Here is an 18,084-nt window from a genome sequence, read left to right as displayed (position 1 = left end):
AGTCGCCCTTCACGCCCAGCCGGTCTTCGGCGCTGCACCAGACGAACCGCTGACTCGGCTTTCTTCGCAGGCTGGGCTGGGACCCAATATGAGACAAGCGGCTGAGGTAAGACGAGATGAAGGTGTGACGGACAAGGACAATGGAGAGATGGATGAGGAGCAACCAGCCTCAGCAAAGCCAGAAGAGCTGCAGGTGGAGCTTCCCAGCCTGAGTAAGGACTTGCTCATTGCACGGCGCCGCAAAAAGACGAGACAAAACACAAATCAGGTGAGGATTGGATTTCTTTGAATTGTTCTTCTTAATAATAATAATAATAATAATAATAATAATCTTCTATTTTAAATGTGCAACCTCTGAGAAGCCATTTTGTTCTTTCTTCACGCAGGCTCTTGACGAATTTACATCGGACGTCTTGATGTTTGACATGGACGACTTCATCACCGTTGATGAAGTCGGTGGTGATGGGGAAGATGCAGCATGCAGCTCCAAGCATCGAGAATCAGCATCGGGCAAAACAGAAGGTGAAGACGCGTCACCTGCTGCCAGGCACATCACTAACAACTCTGCGTCTTCCTCACTATCCTCATCTTCAAAAGAAAAAGAGTTAAGACAAGTCTCTCCAGTTGCCTCAGTTACTAGCAATTTGGCAAACACAGCGTCAGGAAGCTTGTCACCAGTGGCCGCTGCAGCCAATACCATCAAGTCAGACCATCAGGAGTCAGAGGTCACGCAGAGGGATCACCAGGGTCAACAAGACAATATTCCAGCATCAACAGAATGCTTCCGAGCTTTCACCAAAGCCTCTGCAGAAGAAGAAAACCACAACAGCCAAATCTCAAATGAAAACCAGACGCCCAAATATGGCAACACCAAAAACATTGTAAAGGAGCCCCAGTGGAGGTTTGAGGTACTGGATTCAATAAATCAAGCTGCAACAGACAGCCAAAGCACCAGCCTGCCTCTCACAGGACTGAGGGAAACTCCCAGTGGGCAGAAAGCTGATGAAGAGGAAGGTGCACATCAGATAGGACATTCTGATCTGCCTATTGCCACACAAGAAAAAATGAGGAGGAGGAGTTTGCCCACAACCAGCGCCGCTAAAGACACAAGGACAGACAAAGAGGGTGCAAAGGAGATGGTGCTAATAGATGAAGTTCAAGATGCTGCAACCACCACAGAAGGTTCTGGTCCAGGGGGTGCAATAAGAAAGCAGGAGGACAAAACAACCTTAAAAGCTCCTCAAGTGTCTGAGGATGAGGAGGCCACATATGAGATTTTGGACTCTCTAGAGGACAAGGATGTTGCTGATGAGCCAGTCACAGCAAGAAGATCTACCAGAGGAAGAAGGGAGAGAACAATGAATGAGTCTGAGAAGGAGAAGACAAAAACGTCTCAGAAAGTGGACACACCAACAGGAAAGAGGCAAACGCCCGCCAGAGACTCGAAGGAAAGGAACAGGGACAAAATGAATGATTACAAAATGACTCTGACAAGAAGGAAGGTTGAGGAGGAGCAGAAGGAGGCTACTTACCGGATATTGGACTCTGCTATAGAAACAACAGGAAGGAGGGGAAGACCTAAGACAGAGGGGAAAACTACCAAGAAAGTCAGCACGGTAGAGGACGAGACAGTTGCTGTCAATCTGTCCCCTACAGGACAGCCTGAGAAGAAGAGACCAAACAGGAAAGATGAAACGGTACAAAAGACGAGTGAAATGGCAGAGATTCAAGAAGAAGAGGAGGAGTCTGAGTATGAGATCATAGATTGTTTGGAAGAAGATCAAGTTCAAGAAAACCGGACGACCTCTGAAGAGTCTGGAAGAGCAAGTAGAGAGGAAGGGACAGCGGCAAGAGCAGACACAACTACGAGTGATGATGCCATGGAAGTGTCCCAAGGAGTCGCTGTCGAGGAAGAGGAGGCCAAGCAGATTAACGTTACAGCAGGAACGCAGGGTTACCAGGACAACAAGACCGTGGTGGAGCCGGCCAGTCAGGACAAGGCGAGGGAAGAAAGAACGTCGTCTCGCAGAAAGACGGACAGCGAGACCGCAGAGCGCGAGCTGGTCACTCTGGATGAGATCTTAGATGGTGAGGGGGAGGCGGGGACGAGCGTGCTGGAGCTCCGCCCACACAGCCAAGAGGACCAATCAGCAGAGGTGAGGTCAAACTCAATAAAGTCAACAAAGGTAGCGTCTGAAATCCAGTTTAAAGGTCAGAGGATTCACTGATGTTTCTGACATTCAGTCCTTAAAATTGTCTCTCTCTAGACTCTGGCGCCTGCTGTGGATGCAGACATGGAGGAGGAACAGCGAGGAATCTTCACATCTGCTAAACACAAACACGGCAACGACGACAAAGGTTTGGTTTTGTGTTTGAATGGTTCAATCATTCTAGCGTCAAAAACAACTTTATTGATGGCAGACATGAAACAAAGTGTCAAGTGTGTGTGTGTCTGAAAGTCTTTTTAATGTCATAGAAGAGAAGGTGAGATTTTTGATCGTTGATGAGGTGGAAGAGAAGGAAGAAGAGGAGGAGCTTGCTGCAGCTGAAGCTCCGCCTCCCACATCTCTCTGCTGCTTCTCCTCCTCATTGGTCAAAACTCTGTCTGTGTCATCGAGCAACAGCCAGCCAGAGAACCAAACTGACCTCGTTGGGCAGCAGCCTGAACTCCCCTACAAGCAGGAGGTGGAAGGAGGTGTGGAGGAAAGGGAGGAAGAAGGAGGGAGCGGTGCTGCTGTTAAAGGTACACGCCACCAGTTTAACACATCAGATTCACTTCAATGGCTGAAGAGACGCCGACTCCAATGACATCAAAGGAACATGGTTACAAGCTTAACCTTGTCGTGTGCACATTAATGCTTAGGTCTTAAAATGTTCAGGATTGTTCAGAGCCATGTGTAAATAATAATAATAATAATAATATTTCTTCTGCTCTCTGCAGTGGACGGTAAACGGAGGACAGAGGCTGTTGGACCAGAGGCAAAGCGAGCTCGTTTGTGGTCCCCCGCCGGACCTGCCGACTGCAAACTGCCGCCTTTCAGGCCAAACAACCCGCTAGGTGAGGAGATTGCACACCATGGCGGTTATGTCAGAATCTGCCTCAAAGATGTTTTGCCACTCTTTTTAAAGCATTTTAAAGCATAAATGTGAGTAACATGCTTGTGGTGGTCAGTGTGTGTGACCCCACACCCATGTGACCTAGTTTACTTGCCCATGAGTGCAGTAAAGCTGGAGTGGCTGATAAGATATAAGAATTCTACAGAATCCTTCAAGATTTAGAACTCCGGAAACATTTTCTTCTCTTACCTGCAGGCCTGGAGTTTGTGGTTCCTAAATGTGGGTTCTTCTGTAACGTGTGCTCCGAGTTCTACATGGCTGAGAACATCACCAAGGAGCTCCACTGCAGCAGCCAGAGCCACTACAGCCACCTGGAGGTACACACACACACACACACACACACACACACACACACACACACACACACACACACACACACACACTCACACACACACACACACACACACACACACACATACACACACACACACACACATGCACAGTTTATAATATACATAGTTTATATTGTATAATTCCTGTGGATTGTGTGTATCACTCTCGAGACAGACTTACTTTATGTAAATGTTCTTGCTCATTTCAGAAACATTACAAGGAGCTGAAACAGAGGTCACCACAGTCCTGCTCGAGGCCATGCCCTCCCACATGATTGACCCTGCCCACTATGTTTCAGGTGCATCTACTAAGAAGCACACAGCAATATACTGTATATAACTCACAATATATACATACGTATATATATGTATATATAAACATATATATATGTATATATATAGTATGGCACTGCTGTTTCTGCTTTATTTCTTGTAATGGTAATTGAATAACTGGAGACTTTGTGTGGTGAAGAGGGTCCAACGCTTGTTTACGTTGTACAGTTTGATTTTTTGTTTGATAAAGATAAAATAAAATTTTAAAGCCACGTGTGAATTGAATGACTTAATTGAGAAAATTGTGCCCTGAAAAGACACTGCCAGGCTGTTTTAAATTGTTTGTCAAGACTCTAATTCTGAGACCCAATGAACATATGTCCACTTACCAACAAGGTAGAGCTCAACGGTAGACGATTGAGCTAACAATGGAAAGCAGCATTTCTACACTACGTCATCAGGAATTTCGACTTTGGAGAGTTTGAGCGAAACTACAATTCTACAAAACAATAGTATTTCAAGACTGCATTTATTGGCAATGTTTAGCACTAAAGCATCAGGGGAGAAGAGATGCATAAAATACTGGCATGAAAGTTTAAATACACAAACAATAGCAATGATTACTCTGTAATTTTAAATACTAAAGGCAGTAAAATCACATCCACACTGCGCACTAGCAGGCAGGTGTTTTGCAATCACTTGTGTTTGTTTGTCGGTCCAGCTCAAAAGGCAAGGTTAGCATTTCAGCCCTATGCAAATGCATGAGGAGTATTGTTGGTATGATTAATTAATGTCCAGTGTATCAGCTGTACATGTTGCAAATGTATTATTTAATCTGGAAATATGAGCTTTCGCTGTCTTCTGACTGAAGTCCAGGGGCAAATATCAGTGAACATGATGCAAAATACAGGTAAATGTATGTATGAGAGTATTCTCTGTGATTTATTAGATCAGTAACTTATCATCACTGCCAACAAAATAAAAAAGTGTTCTGTTGCTTTGATTTAAACCCATAGAGCCTGAGCCTGTTTCGCTTTGGGTTCTCAATGTTGTGGAAAAATAACTATCTGTATCTATGTAGCATTGTTTGTAGCGTTTTAATGTATGTAGCATTGTATGTAGCATTTTATGTGTTCAATGTCTTTAACTAAGCATCCCAAAGATTCAAACTCTACAGTATGATTATATAAAATATGATGTGCGTCTGGGTTGCCTTCACCTTTAGCAGATAAACCTGGAGATGTTTAGGCTTCCATTTGCGCATGTGGCTGTGTTCTCTGGCCTTGGGGCCGGACAGGCACCTGTCTATCTCGTTTCTGTGACTTAGTGGAGAGACACAGAGGCGCCTCTGAAGCCTTGGAACCATCCAATCACCCTTGTTTTCTCTCGTCGTCTTTTCTGTCTAGCAACCAGAACTGACCCACTGCAGTGTCACGGAATAAGCTGATTTGTCTGTGTATTCCTGAGTCTTCTCAATTGTCTACAACTAAGAATGGAAATTTCCACCACAAACACGATTCATCATGAGCAGGTGGAGTGTCTTCATGAGGACCTGGAAAGATGACTTAACGATAGACGCTTTATGATTGATGCATCATATGGAAGCACACTACCATCTGAGCAAGACTTGAGTTATAAGAGCAAGACCTGAGTTTTAAACAAACATCTTACTTTGATCTGATGCATTGTTATTTCTGACAGTAAGCCAGTTCTCGGGTGATTCTCCAACACCTGAGATTGTACACTTGTAAAGCCCTTTGTCAGATTTGGAAACACTCTCTGCTATGTGCTCAGAAGATTTTTTGGTCTATATCTCAAAGTCACATTGTCTCCTTCCATCACAGGAAGAACGGTAATCTCCAGGATCACCTCACCAGCTCAGCAAAACATGACATGACATGGTTTTTAGTTAAACATGATTTCATTATATAATTTTGCTGCCATGTTAGCATCATCAGCAATATACAATTTCCAAAGATTTCTTCAGTTTTAAGAGTTGGATTTTCCCTGAGAAGGCAAAACATCTTCTGCTGGGGTGGTGGTGTGACATTTGCATGAAGGAAAGAGGACCTGTGATCATACAGTATATACGTTATGTTACACTGTCAAGGTTAATTTAAACTCTGTGGCTCCAGACACCAAAATGGAAGAAAATCTAGTTTGACACAAACCGGCTCTTATGTGAACATATCATGGTTTATTCCCTGGATCACGGCCACATCTCTACCAAAGTTCACAAAATGTGGTTTAAATGTAGATTAGTTACTTTAAAAACTCATATACATAGACATACCACTAACACTGACGTTGAGTGCGTTGCTTCTCTCTCCGTGTTCAGTCTCACACCAGTATTCTCCACTGTCTCTTTTAAAGGCTGTGTCAACGGTGCAGGATCCTGCAGACACCCAACAGCCACTAGTGTCTGATGCAGCGTTTTCCTTGACCTTCCTGGTTGCTCTCCATTCAGTCAATCCATCAATGTCACACTATACTATAGTGAATGTGTCATATTGAAAGAACTGGAGTCTGTTTGGAATGATACGAGGAAAAGCTTCATCTGTGACACACACACAGAGAAAGACAGAGATATTTAAGATATTTGAAAAAGATGCACAGTCACGATACAACAAAATGGAAACAAAGTACTTGATAATTGGTCCAATATATAGCGATTTTAACACATCGAGTGTAGGGTTATTCTGTAATAGTTGAATAATGCTATGCATTATTTCACACTGGCTGCACAAAACACTGGGACTACTTTTATGTTAAACTGGTACATGTTTGTTTTTTTACCTCAGGGTCTACGAAAAAAGCTAAACAACAATAGTACTAATGATACAACCTTCTTTCTTTCTCTTTATCTCTCTCTCTCCTTTCCCCCCTCTTTCTGTATAAAGAATGATCTCCAAAATGTCCTATAAGTGTATCTGCACTGTCATGTAAAAAATGTTCTTAAAGAAAACCAAATACTAAAAAAATTAAAATAAACTGGTACACGTGGCATTTGACATACGGAAAATATGCTTTTAAAATGATCTCTGAGATTGTAATTTCTCAATCAATCCTTTGTCATTAGGGTAAAAATGGAAATAAACTGTAAATCCACTTTATGGACATCATTTGTTCCTTTCTGGATGATTGGATAGTAAGTGTTGTGAAAAAAGGCTTTGAAATGATTTGAAACTTACCTACTAAACCTGAGAACAAAAACATCACTACACTTTAATTAAACTGTATAAATTCATCCTTAATTTAAATTTGTAATTGTTGCGTATTGTGTTTGAGCAAACAAGAGAGAGCAGAGTAATTGAATTGCTTAAACTACTATAAAGTATTTTACTAAAACTAAGATTAGTATTCTCTACATCAAAACCACTGAAGCGTTGAATCTTTATTCTTATAACATTTAGACTTTTACACTTAATATTCTGTCTTTATTCTGGCCCTAACACTCGGCCATAGCATTGCAATGCCTAATAATTGTAATAATGGTACTCACACAGGGCGATGCAGCGAGCTGTGACCTCCATGCTGTCTGGCTGCTGACTGAACATGCTGGGTGATTTAAATATAAAGCAGATCAGACCTTCCTCTTCCTGTGCTGCCTTTTTGTGGAGTTGATGTCAGGTATTTGAGTTGTACTTCTACAAATTTTTCAATCAAGTTCAGCTTTGAAGACAAATGCATAGAAAGTAAATTAAAGCATGCACAACAAAACATAATACACCAATACTAGTTCAGTTTAGTTAAGTTTAGCTTTTTTTAGTTTAGTTTAGTTTAGTTTAGTTTAGTTTAGTTTAGTTATTAAATATCAACAGTGTGTAAATCCTGACCTGGACTTGAAAGCCAGGGAGGCAGTAGCTCAGTCGGTAGGGCTTCTGCTTGGGAACTGGAGGGTTGCCGGTTCAAGTCCCTGCCGAGGTGCCTCTGAGCAAGGCACCTAACCCCACAACTGCTCCCCCCTCTGTAATGGGTGGTAATGTAAGTCGCTTTGGGTAAAAGCGTCTGCTAAATGACTGTAATGTAATGCAGTTAAACATTAAGAGAATCAAATGATCTGACCTGACAGTGAGCTATTTTATTTGAGGACTTTGGACTGTTGATCACAGCTTTCATTTTCACGGAGGTGATCCGACAACAACACACACACGTACACGCAGGTACGTGTTCTTTACTGAAAGCAACAGATTCTTAGTTTTAACTGGTTATCAAAGTGACATATGTGTGAGTTCCTATACTCCTTTACATGCGATTTAAACAATGATAAAAACAATGTTCGTCGCATTTCATTGTCTTAGGAGTTCTCAGATGAGTTATCAGTAATTTGTGGAGTTTTTGTTCTTTTTTCAGAATCCTGGCATTGTTCCCCTGAAAGGCAACATGTTAACATGTGAGGACAGGAAATGCACATACATAACACACAGAGACACACTGTTTAGCAGCATCATGGCCTCTCTTTTCTGATTTACCTGCATGATACTAAAGGATTCTTGGAAATAGTTGTTTCTCATTTGTCTGTCATTCTTTCAGTCTTTCAAGTAACTACCAGCAACTTCACACAAATGAATCATCCGTGTTTACTTGTAGAAAGTGTCTTACAGGTGCTGCTGTGTCCTTTATCATTTCAGCTGGTGAGATTTATTTGATTGTTGGCGTGTGTGTGGGCGTTGCTGGCTTGGTGGCTGGCTGTGTGTGCAGATGCAAGGGTAAGTAGCACATCACTGTCATGTGCAGTATGTACACAGTGATGCATTTCATTAAAGTGTACAATCCTCAGTTTTTAATTTTCTTTCACCACGTAACTGACATCTGTCTGTCAACCTTGAACTTTTGATGTCATCCTGTCCTTCCTCAAATGGGTTATGTCTCAGAAATGAACTCAAATGAATGGAGATGTCATGTGAAAATATAAATATAATTTTATTTACCTCTATGTTGTGCTTCTTTTTCTTCAGGCAAAAGACGGCCGGGTTCAGATGAGACGAAACTAACAGGTCTAAATTCTAGACTGAAAGAGCTTAGATTTACCCTCATAAGAGATAGAGATCGCATCTCACGAGAACTGGAGGAGAGAGAGCGCCAGGTGGAAGAGAACAAGACTAACCTTGAGTCAGTGGAAAGTGACATTACAGAGAGAATAAGGGAGAATAGAATGGACACAGCACAGGATTTATTTAAGTGCAAACAAGAGCTGAGCAGTGAAACAAACATCCTGACCCAGTGGAGAGCAGAAATGGAGCTCCAGCTCCTAAAAATGGAGAAACGTGTGGAGACAGTGGAGGAAATGATTGTCGAGGGCAGCGGTCAAATCGCCCACGAGCAGCAGATCTCAAACATCAAACATTACTGACTGAGTCCAATGAGCCTGGTCAAGAATCCATACATTTCATTGTGGGAAGCGCACCACATCCATTCGTACTTCACTGCATTTTCCACCATTTTGATTTTCTTCTCCAAAATGTTTCCTATGTAATTTTTGTCACGTAGCATGTTTTGATCAAGCTAGACAAATGTTTTATCTTTGTTTTTTGATATAATTTGCAGTGGCCGTGGCTTATTCTTCAAAAAGTGTTCATGAAGGAATCAGTCAACTATGAACAAACATGTTGGTCATGTGACCTCACTACTTGTGTTCAAAATGAGACATGAAGCGACCCGATGCTAACATTTAGTCAATAACTTTGGAACCCATAATGGAAAAATCAAAGGTTGCTTGCAAAAGAACACGTTTAACATAACAACGAGCAAGTATGGGACAATCTTGATTGTTGTTAACCAAAATAATAGAGAAAGTTAAAATTGTTTCTATATTTAATCCCATTGTAACGCTTAAAGTAAATAAAAGTCTCTTTGTAGTTTCAGCTTCATTAACTCCACTGAGAAATGTTTCTTCCCGTAATAGTTTGTGTTTCTTTTTCTAAAAAATGTATACAAGCAAATACAAAAAAAAGAATATTATTGAATATTTGATATTATTTTAATATATCTTTCCTTCTTACTTTTTACTCCTCTTCCATCCCCACAGAACAGGACGTGCTAAACACGTGTGGCGCCTTGTGTAAACACTTAGGAGCCAAGTCTGTTTATGTCACTTCTGTATCGACTCGCCCCAGAGTCTTCTCAAGCGAGTGCAAAAACCTTCTGGGTAATTTGAGTTAAACATTTCAAGTGTAAATGTTATAAATGCGTGTTAATTGTGTTTGTTTGTGTTAAGCCTTGTGGTGTGACTGTGGGTAAGATGGCAGACAAAAGCAAATCTCACAGTGTGGGCGTGTTGCTAATCAGACTGACAGATCTCTTTATGTGGTGACTTTGACCCTGTGATTTACTTTAAGCTGTGCTGAGCTGCGACACACACACAAGGTAGGTGGCCTTTGAAAAATACTTTTGAAATAGTTTCAACATGATTATTTTTGTATGAAATCAATTCTATTTGGCCAAAAGCGGAGGAAGAGCTCCGTACAATGCAGTGAAACAGTGTTATTAAATATCGTGCTTACATAGTTCACTGTGCAGAAAGTGGACATAAAAGGCGACAGCAGTGGTGGATAAAGTACCTTGAAGACATACTTGAGTAAAAATAGAGATATTGCATTTAGAAAATGACGTCATTACAGGTAAGATGAGGAAAAAGCACCCCTTCGTTCGCAAATGTGTTTATTGTGTAAATTTTGTTTGTTTGTTTTTTCATTTTTATCTCTGGTATGAACCTTGAACCTTTGATGTATTTGACTTGTCAGACCTGCAGGATGCCTCAGAGCAGAGCGAGCTTCACATCTGTGCTCCGAGCCGTATGTGCCACGCTGATCCTACTTGTCCAAACACACTCTTGTGGAGGTAAATGAGGCACAATCACACCCATGTGAGAAATCAGTATTGAAATATAAATAAATGGAATCAAGAAACCTTTGTTCCTCAGGTCAGCCTCAGGTGATCGGTCCACAGAAAATAGTGGCCATGCTGGGTGATGATGTCATTTTGCCGTGTCACCTGGAGCCTGTCGTGGATGCCGTTTCCATGACGCTGGAGTGGGCAAGACCTGACCTGACGCCAAGATTTGTGTTTGTGTGGCTGAACCGTCAGGAAATGTGGGATAAGCATCCATCATACAAGGGAAGAACCTCAGTGTCCATCGACGAACTGAGACAAGGAAACATTTCACTGAGACTGTCCAACGTCACACTGTCTGATGAGGGCAAATACCGATGCTTTGTTCCAATGTTAGACACGCAAACTAACATCGAGCTTGTCATAGGTAAGTACACGTGTAAGTGTACGATAGGATTGATGGAATGATATTTTTTATAGAAATTAAGTCCAAGTGGGTCAAAGAAGTATGTATTTGAAAGTTGGGTATTTTTTTCAATATTTGATGATATTTTACCAAGTCAGTCGTCGGCCCATTTGGATATTTGGAGGCTAAAATGAAATATTTTGAAGAAAAAAAAAATGTTACGAAATATTATGTGAGTAAAATTGCAAACGTATGAGAACAGCATTCACTTAAGCACTACCTGAATACAGAGGAGACTTGACACTTCAGTGAAATTAAGATCAGCAGCTGAATGCCTTTATTTGTAATTTGTGATTTTTTTTCTTGTAAAGAAGTCAAGATGTCTCATCTTTCTCTCATCTGTAGCTGCAGCGTCATCGCCTGTCATCTCTTTATTGGGCATCGACCCGAATAGTCGTACAGGGATGTTAGAGTGTGAATCTGCAGGCTGGTATCCAGAGCCTGAGGTGCTTTGGCTGGACGCTGAGGGAAACATCATCTCTGCTGGACCTACAGAGACGCTCAGAGGTCCTGATGGTCTCTATACTGTTAGAAGCTCAGTGACTGTGATCAACAAACACGCCAACACATTCACCTGTAAACTACGACAGAACAAAACCAACCAGGCCAGAGAGACACAGATTCACATTCAGGGTCAGAAACTGTTAATAAGTTTACAATCTGTTCACTCTTTACCCTCAAGCAGCCGAGGTCTCGTTTCCTGTGGTTCCATTCTGTGTTTTATCATTTCAGATGATTTCTTCATGGTTTCGTGTCGGCCTGTTGGAAGCAACGCCATTGTTGCGAGCGTGTGCCTCCTGTTCATTCTCACTGTTTGCTTTGTTTTGTGGAAATACAGACAAACCAGTAAGTCACAGATTTCTCACTACAATCAGTTGGTCTCATTTGTGATGTTTTTTTTCTTGAAATATTCCAACTATGTTTGTGTTTGTGCACAGAACCCAAGGGGACTGACGGGAGAGAAGGAGAGAAGGAGCAGCTCATTAAGGAAATGCAGAAAAACAAGGATGTGGAGCAAAAAAAAAAAGGTTTAGAGCAAGAAAACAAGGATTTGAAAACAGAACTAGCAAATGTTGCTAAGCAGTTACAAGATATGGCAGGTAGGACAGAGAGTGCAAAGAAAAACCTGGTTGATATGTTGCCGGAACAGAAGAACCTGACAGAGAAACTAATGATTCACAGGGCTGAGATGCAGAAACTGCTAGATGAGAATAAGACAAAGGTACAGGACAAGGAAATAAAAGAGAAGGGAGGAGACAAGACAGCCAACCGAGCAAAGGCATATGAGAGCCTCAAAGAAATCATGTTAGAATCCAGAGACAAACTGGAGAAAAAACTGAATGATGATTTTAAACTGGATGGCGTAATAGAGGATTTGCTGGTGAAGACTGATCAAGTGATTAATGAAATAACAGAGAGGGACAAAGAATTAGAGAACAACAAGCAGTGAATGTAAAGCTGAGGGAGAGAAATGCAGAGATGAGAGTTTGGTTATTCACATGTTATTCACCAACAGATCTGTGTTATGTTACGCTCAGTTTTCTTCTAATACACTTAGGTTGAATAGTCAAAATATAAAAAATACTATGTAAATATTCTTTGGTCTCACTGAGAGTGGAGGAATCAAACTAAACCTCAAAAAATCCAATCAATCCTTTATTCAAAAATGTTTAATAATAAACAGAATTCAGTCAAATTAAACAATTGTGTTAACTTGTACTATTATACTGTGGTACAGTACCATGGCATTGCGTAGAACTTTATGTTTATTAAAATTCTAAAGTGCTATACTGTAGTACTAGAAGACTTACATTACATATTCCATATTACTACATTACTGCTGTATATTCTGTTCAACTCCTATTGTACTATGCTATATACTATGGTAATATAGAACACTGACACACACATGATATAGTGTGTAGTACTCCAGTGTCATAAGTATAGCATTACGGTAATACTGGACACTATAGGGCCACAGTACTGTTACTGTGCTATGCTCTATTATTCTATTGTTTCTCCAGTATAGTACACTGACACACTGTAATAAAGTGCATAGTAATACCATGAAGTAAGATAAACCTAAAGAAAAAACTTTACTGCAGTACAACTACACTATTACTGTTCAATGTACCATTCATAGAGAAGAATATAACATTCAAGTTTCATTCCATAACAAAGTACTAAAGTATTGTCATTTTCTTATATTGTTATTGTTATATTTTTGGTTGTTGCTTTTTGTCTGTGATATGGTAAAAATCTGCAGTTGACCTTGATTTGTCCCAGTCTGTCATGGTGACTGCAGCGGCTGGTTCATTTCTGTGGTGAAATTATTCAGTCAATAAAATAAAACAAGGAGCCAACCTCTGTCGCCATGGAAACTATTTATCAAGCCGTAAAACAGCGGAAAGTCCACAGGTCGATCTGAATAAACCTGTGACATGATTCAAAGTGAAACTAACACAGAATCACTTTGGAATCATGAATCAGCACTGAAAAAGTAATTAAGTAGTTAATTCAAACTGAATTTTGAAACCACATACAATCAAAATCAGAATCAGAATCAGAATCACTTTATTTGCCAATTAAGTTTGCACTTAAGAGGAATTTGCTGTGGTTCTGGGTGCAACGTATAACATATAGAAAAAGACAACAGAAGACAACATATAAAACAACATAAAACAACATGTACAAACAGCAGCTTGGTGAATACTTAAATTAAAAGTATTAATTTGAATACTTAATACTTAATACAATGCTTAATACTTAATACTTAATACTTAATACAATGTCAAACTTTAAATCTTTACACATGTTCAATTAACTGTATTCACAACAACACCAACATGGTTTGTCTTTGTGTCAGAGGCAGAGATCTGGAGAGGCTGTGGTTGTTCTGCAGGGACGTTTGAGGTTAAAACGAGGCTTTGGATAAAAGCGTCTGCTAAATGACCGTAATGTAATGTAATATTTATCGATGATGTAAATGACAAATCCACAAACTTCCCCCTTACTAAGAAAATACTTAGAAGAAATATTTCTGAGAAGAGAGAAAGATGAAAATAAGACAGAGAAACTTTAAATGTTATTCAAAATGATGTGGATGGATGAGAGCATCACAGGAATGTCAAGTCCATCACGAATTGTGAAAAAATTATAAGAATGTCTTTGGAACATGGAACATTTGTGTTAAATGTAGATTTTGAGGCCATGATTCAAGTTTTTCTACAGATAAACTTGTGGTTTTGTTACATTTACTCAAATAAAGCTTCTAAGTACTTTCATGTCTTCAATACTGAGAAAAATAAATGTAAAACTAGTGTTTCACCTGCAGGTAGAAACAGGAAGTAGCTGCAGCAGGTGCTTCCTCTCCACTCAGCTTATTGTGATGAAGATGGGGGAACACACTCAGATCCTGTGATATCAACCAAGTGTGTCATTTTATTGTTATCTGAATAGCAATAATGTGTGTTGATAGTCGCTGTAAATGAGAAATAGAAACCAATACTAATGAATTGTTGAAGAAGCAGGTTGGCTTTACTTTTATTCACAAATACCAGCATCACAAGGCATCATTTGACGTACAGTATCATCACCACAACAACTGCGGAGAGGAAATGTTTATTTGCTTCTGAATCATCTTCTGGGTCATTCTACAGAAAAGGTGAAATCTGGGTGGTACAAATCTGCTGAAATGCATTTCTTCTTACATATGTAAAACTTGTTTAATAGCAATAACTAACTTCTTAACTTGATGGATCCACAACAAGTAGAGCTTAAAGTATTTTTTTATTTTTATACTTACTTACTTACTGGTGTTACCAGGAAGAAGAGTAATACCAGTGACGGTAACACCAGTGACAATTTGGAGAAAACACTACAATTTTAACAAAACGGCTGCCATGTGTCAGACCACGTCTTCAGTCAATATCAAAATCATGTAACTCTTTAATGTAATACATTTTTATGTTCAAACTTTCACCCCTAGGGCTATGAAATGAGTAACACAAATGACAGACTTAAAAGCTTCACCTAAAATTCGAAGATAAAATTACATTTTAAACAAACAAAGTAAGAAGTATCTGACTTAGCTTATGCCTTTGTCCACTGCACTTCTTCACATGACCTCTTGATCCAGGAAGTACTTCAGAGTCAGTACATTATTTTAAAATAAAAGTGTTTTGTGTAGCAGTAACACCAATGACATAATTTTGGTTGACTGACTTTATTTGATATTACTAATAATAATTAGCTTCTTTTTTTTTTTTTTTACCATTTCAGTGTTGTATTTAATATATGTAGTTATGTAAATGTGAATGAGATTTAATTCATGAAAAAAAAACGTTTTAAATGAAAACTATAGGCTCCACTTCCATGTATGATCAAAGTGACAAGACAATTCCTTGAACTTGGCATTTTAAATAAATTGCAATTTTTAATATTTTTATTTATTTATTTTATTTATGTATTTATTTAGTACCATTGCAAAGACAGTTTTTATTTATTCAACATATATAATGAATGTGAGTATTAGGTCAACGTCAAGTATTTTGGTGACTGCAAAAGTAAGTAACAGCACTTCTACCATTTTTGTAGAATGACCCTTCTGCAGCAGTTTTTTATTGTTCCAATGTTCTCAAACTTTCAGTAACTCTACATGTGATAACCAAAATAGTTTGTCTTGACCTGCCTGTGAACGCTGTGGTTATTCTGAGACTTGGTCATGGTTTCATTGAGACGCGCTACACTTTGCGTAGACGCTGAAACTGCCGGCTTCAATTTGGTGACTTGGTGGTTTCAGATGTGTCTCATTTTAATTTATTGGCACAGTGTGTAACAGAACTAGAAATGCATTATGATTGCTTACTGCTGAAAAGTATAAAGCGGTAGTTGCTCCAGTGTGTGTTCAGTTGCTGTTCTGGTCAGTTGCTTTGGTGTATTGTCCGAAACAATCACAGCAATAAGCACAATGTGAGATATTGTATGTAACTAAAGAAAATTAACATATTTCCACAGCGAAGGAAAATCATGACAGTGACCGACATGTAACATATAATATACTTTACATGGCTTCCTCCATTATGACATCATCATAGTTTTCTCCGGCACGTCGAGCTGCAGAAACAGAAACGGAAACTACTCTATTATTAATTAATTATTATTATTAATTCTACATCTAAGCTTAAGGGCAGAAGAAGGTCTCGTCCTGGCATCATGAGACTCACCTTTAGCTCTGTCTCTGTCCACGAGTCCCAGTATGATGGTGGACAGGAAGTAAGGTGCTCGCACAACCAGGTGACAAATCAGTCTGGAGGCCCCCGAGAAGTAGGCTGGAGCAGGATCTGAATCTGAATCTGAACCTTGTGCTGGAATGGAATAGCTAGATGATAATCCCCATGTCACCACTATCATGAATACCAAAATATGCAGTAAGCATTTGCAAGAATTGAGAAAAATGTTATGATGGCTGGAAAACATATCTGTGCATGTGTGAACCTGACTACTTCCTGCAGCCTGTAGATCTATGACATGAATCTTGTGTTCCAAGCAGTAGATCTATACTCTATGTGGATCACAGGACCCTCTTTAACTGTGGAAATGTATCACAAGAAAAGACTAGAACAGCAAAGAAAGGAAAAGGAAAAATGGCTGATGAACAGAGGGAAGTGGGGTCAGAGGATGAATGTCAGATGTTAGACTGGAAATCTAAAGAATACAGTTTGGAGAAAATCAAACCCTTCTTCCAAGAGTCAATTCAAGATTTAATGATGAAAAAGAGAGGATGTTTCACTCTACTTCCACTGTACAACTTTATCAACTGAATAACTAGTGACAAATTAAATCAACATCAGTAAAAACACACTCATCATTTTTAGTATTTTAAGCAGCATTCAGCATTATGGATCTATTATCTGTTGTTCCCTCATGGCCATTTCCTGGTGGAAAACAAAAGCAAACAAACATTCAGATTAGTTAAACATCTCATGTGACAGCTCAGACTGATGATGTAATGGTTGGTGTCAGATGATGTCAGACCTCTCCAGTTGTAGTCTTGATGATGACCTTTATAGAGCTCTTAAAGGGCCAGGGATCCTGATTGCTCCACACCAGGTCTTCACCTTCATCTTTCTGGCATCCAGAATCTGAAGCCCAAATCTGTTAAAGTCAAAGGTCACAAACTTCAATCGACATTGCTGTCAGTGATTTACCTGTTCAGGTTTTCATGCTGAATGAAGGAATATAAATGGAAAGAACGAGTTGAGCAAAAGGTTCGGTAAAATCGAAAGATGCAACACACACATTGAGCTATGGAGTAACACTCACAGTGACGCTGCATCCAGGCTTGAGAGTGTGCTGGTTAGGAAACATGTACTTGATGAAATCGGTGCAATCAATCTGGATCATCACCTGACAGTCACGCAACTGTTTTTCCTGCGTGATCAAAAATGGATAAGAGAGAGGAAGAGATGAAGAATGGATGACAAATCAGTCTATGAGACCAGAGGAGAGTGAGAATGTGGAGAGACAGGAGATGTTTTGAAACACCAGCATGGAATCTTCAAACCATGGAGGTCATTTACTCTGTGATCAGAAGTAAGAGTATAAATATATCTTTTAAACTTAGACCTAGACACACTTTTTTGTCATTCAACCTATATATATAGTGTACATTTGAACAATATAATGTTGCAATTGGCTCACCAGATAGTTACTTAAAGCATAGAAAGCAAAAAAAAACATGAATAATATAGATATAAATATATACTGTACTAAAATATATATAAACATTTTTGCTTTTTCAATGCTTTGCTATGCTACTACTATTGCTACCTATAGATTGCATAGAATAAACTGAATTATCTGTGTTTATTCATCATGGCGAGGAACAGCTTTCCTCGCAGTGGGCATGCTTTGCTTCTCTGATGGCACAGTTCAGGTTGGATCTTGCCTTTGTGTCACCAGATTTAAAAGCAGAATTCCGTGCCTTCAGCATTGCATGTACCGCGTTGGTCATCCAGGGTTCCTGGTTGACGCATGTGGTGATGTACTGGTGACATAGACATC

The 18,084-nt window shown here is 39.7% G+C and overlaps 2 protein-coding genes and 1 long non-coding RNA gene across 3 annotated transcripts in view; all 3 read left to right on the top strand.

The window, feature by feature from the left end:
- LOC143010565 (uncharacterized) overlaps positions 1-3,733 on the top strand; it is a 3,774-nt gene extending 41 nt beyond the window's left edge. Inside the window, exons 1-7 of the mRNA XM_076162941.1 lie at positions 1-268; positions 387-2,156; positions 2,268-2,358; positions 2,477-2,743; positions 2,942-3,058; positions 3,313-3,434; positions 3,659-3,733. The exon at positions 1-268 is cut by the window's left edge and continues 41 nt beyond it. Coding sequence (XP_076019056.1) covers positions 89-268; positions 387-2,156; positions 2,268-2,358; positions 2,477-2,743; positions 2,942-3,058; positions 3,313-3,434; positions 3,659-3,724 — 2,613 coding nt within the window. The 5' untranslated portion in view covers positions 1-88 and the 3' untranslated portion in view covers positions 3,725-3,733. The remainder of the gene's footprint in view (positions 269-386; positions 2,157-2,267; positions 2,359-2,476; positions 2,744-2,941; positions 3,059-3,312; positions 3,435-3,658) is intronic.
- A 4,339-nt stretch (positions 3,734-8,072) lies between these two features.
- On the top strand, positions 8,073-9,002 carry LOC143010537 (uncharacterized). Its single transcript, XR_012964806.1, has 3 exons — positions 8,073-8,115; positions 8,354-8,431; positions 8,681-9,002. It is a non-coding gene; the product is annotated as an uncharacterized LOC143010537 (long non-coding RNA).
- A 1,069-nt stretch (positions 9,003-10,071) lies between these two features.
- Positions 10,072-13,197, top strand: LOC143010730 (butyrophilin subfamily 3 member A2-like). Its single transcript, XM_076163233.1, has 6 exons — positions 10,072-10,088; positions 10,466-10,562; positions 10,645-10,980; positions 11,365-11,652; positions 11,752-11,865; positions 11,958-13,197. Exons 2-6 carry the CDS (start codon positions 10,475-10,477, stop codon positions 12,467-12,469), a joined length of 1,338 nt encoding a protein of 445 aa, XP_076019348.1. The 5' UTR covers positions 10,072-10,088; positions 10,466-10,474; the 3' UTR covers positions 12,470-13,197.
- The last annotated feature ends 4,887 nt before the right edge of the window (positions 13,198-18,084 follow it).

The sequence above is a fragment of the Genypterus blacodes genome, unplaced genomic scaffold (genome assembly GCF_046128005.1).
Source record: "Genypterus blacodes isolate CSIRO-AG114 ecotype Tasmania unplaced genomic scaffold, CSIRO-AGI_Gbla_v1 ptg000129l_1, whole genome shotgun sequence".
Taxonomy (NCBI): domain Eukaryota; kingdom Metazoa; phylum Chordata; class Actinopteri; order Ophidiiformes; family Ophidiidae; genus Genypterus; species Genypterus blacodes.
Note: the sequence above shows the minus strand (reverse complement) of the source record. Positions and strands in the feature narration are given on the sequence as shown.

Coding starts and splice junctions, on each gene's coding strand:
- LOC143010730 (XM_076163233.1), top strand. CDS start 10,475: ATGCCTCAGAGCAGAGCGAGCTTCACATCTGTGCTCCGAGCCGTATGT. Junction 10,563..10,644: donor CCAAACACACTCTTGTGGAG/GTAAATGAGGCA, acceptor TTTGTTCCTCAG/GTCAGCCTCAGGTGATCGGT. Junction 11,653..11,751: donor GACACAGATTCACATTCAGG/GTCAGAAACTGT, acceptor TTATCATTTCAG/ATGATTTCTTCATGGTTTCG.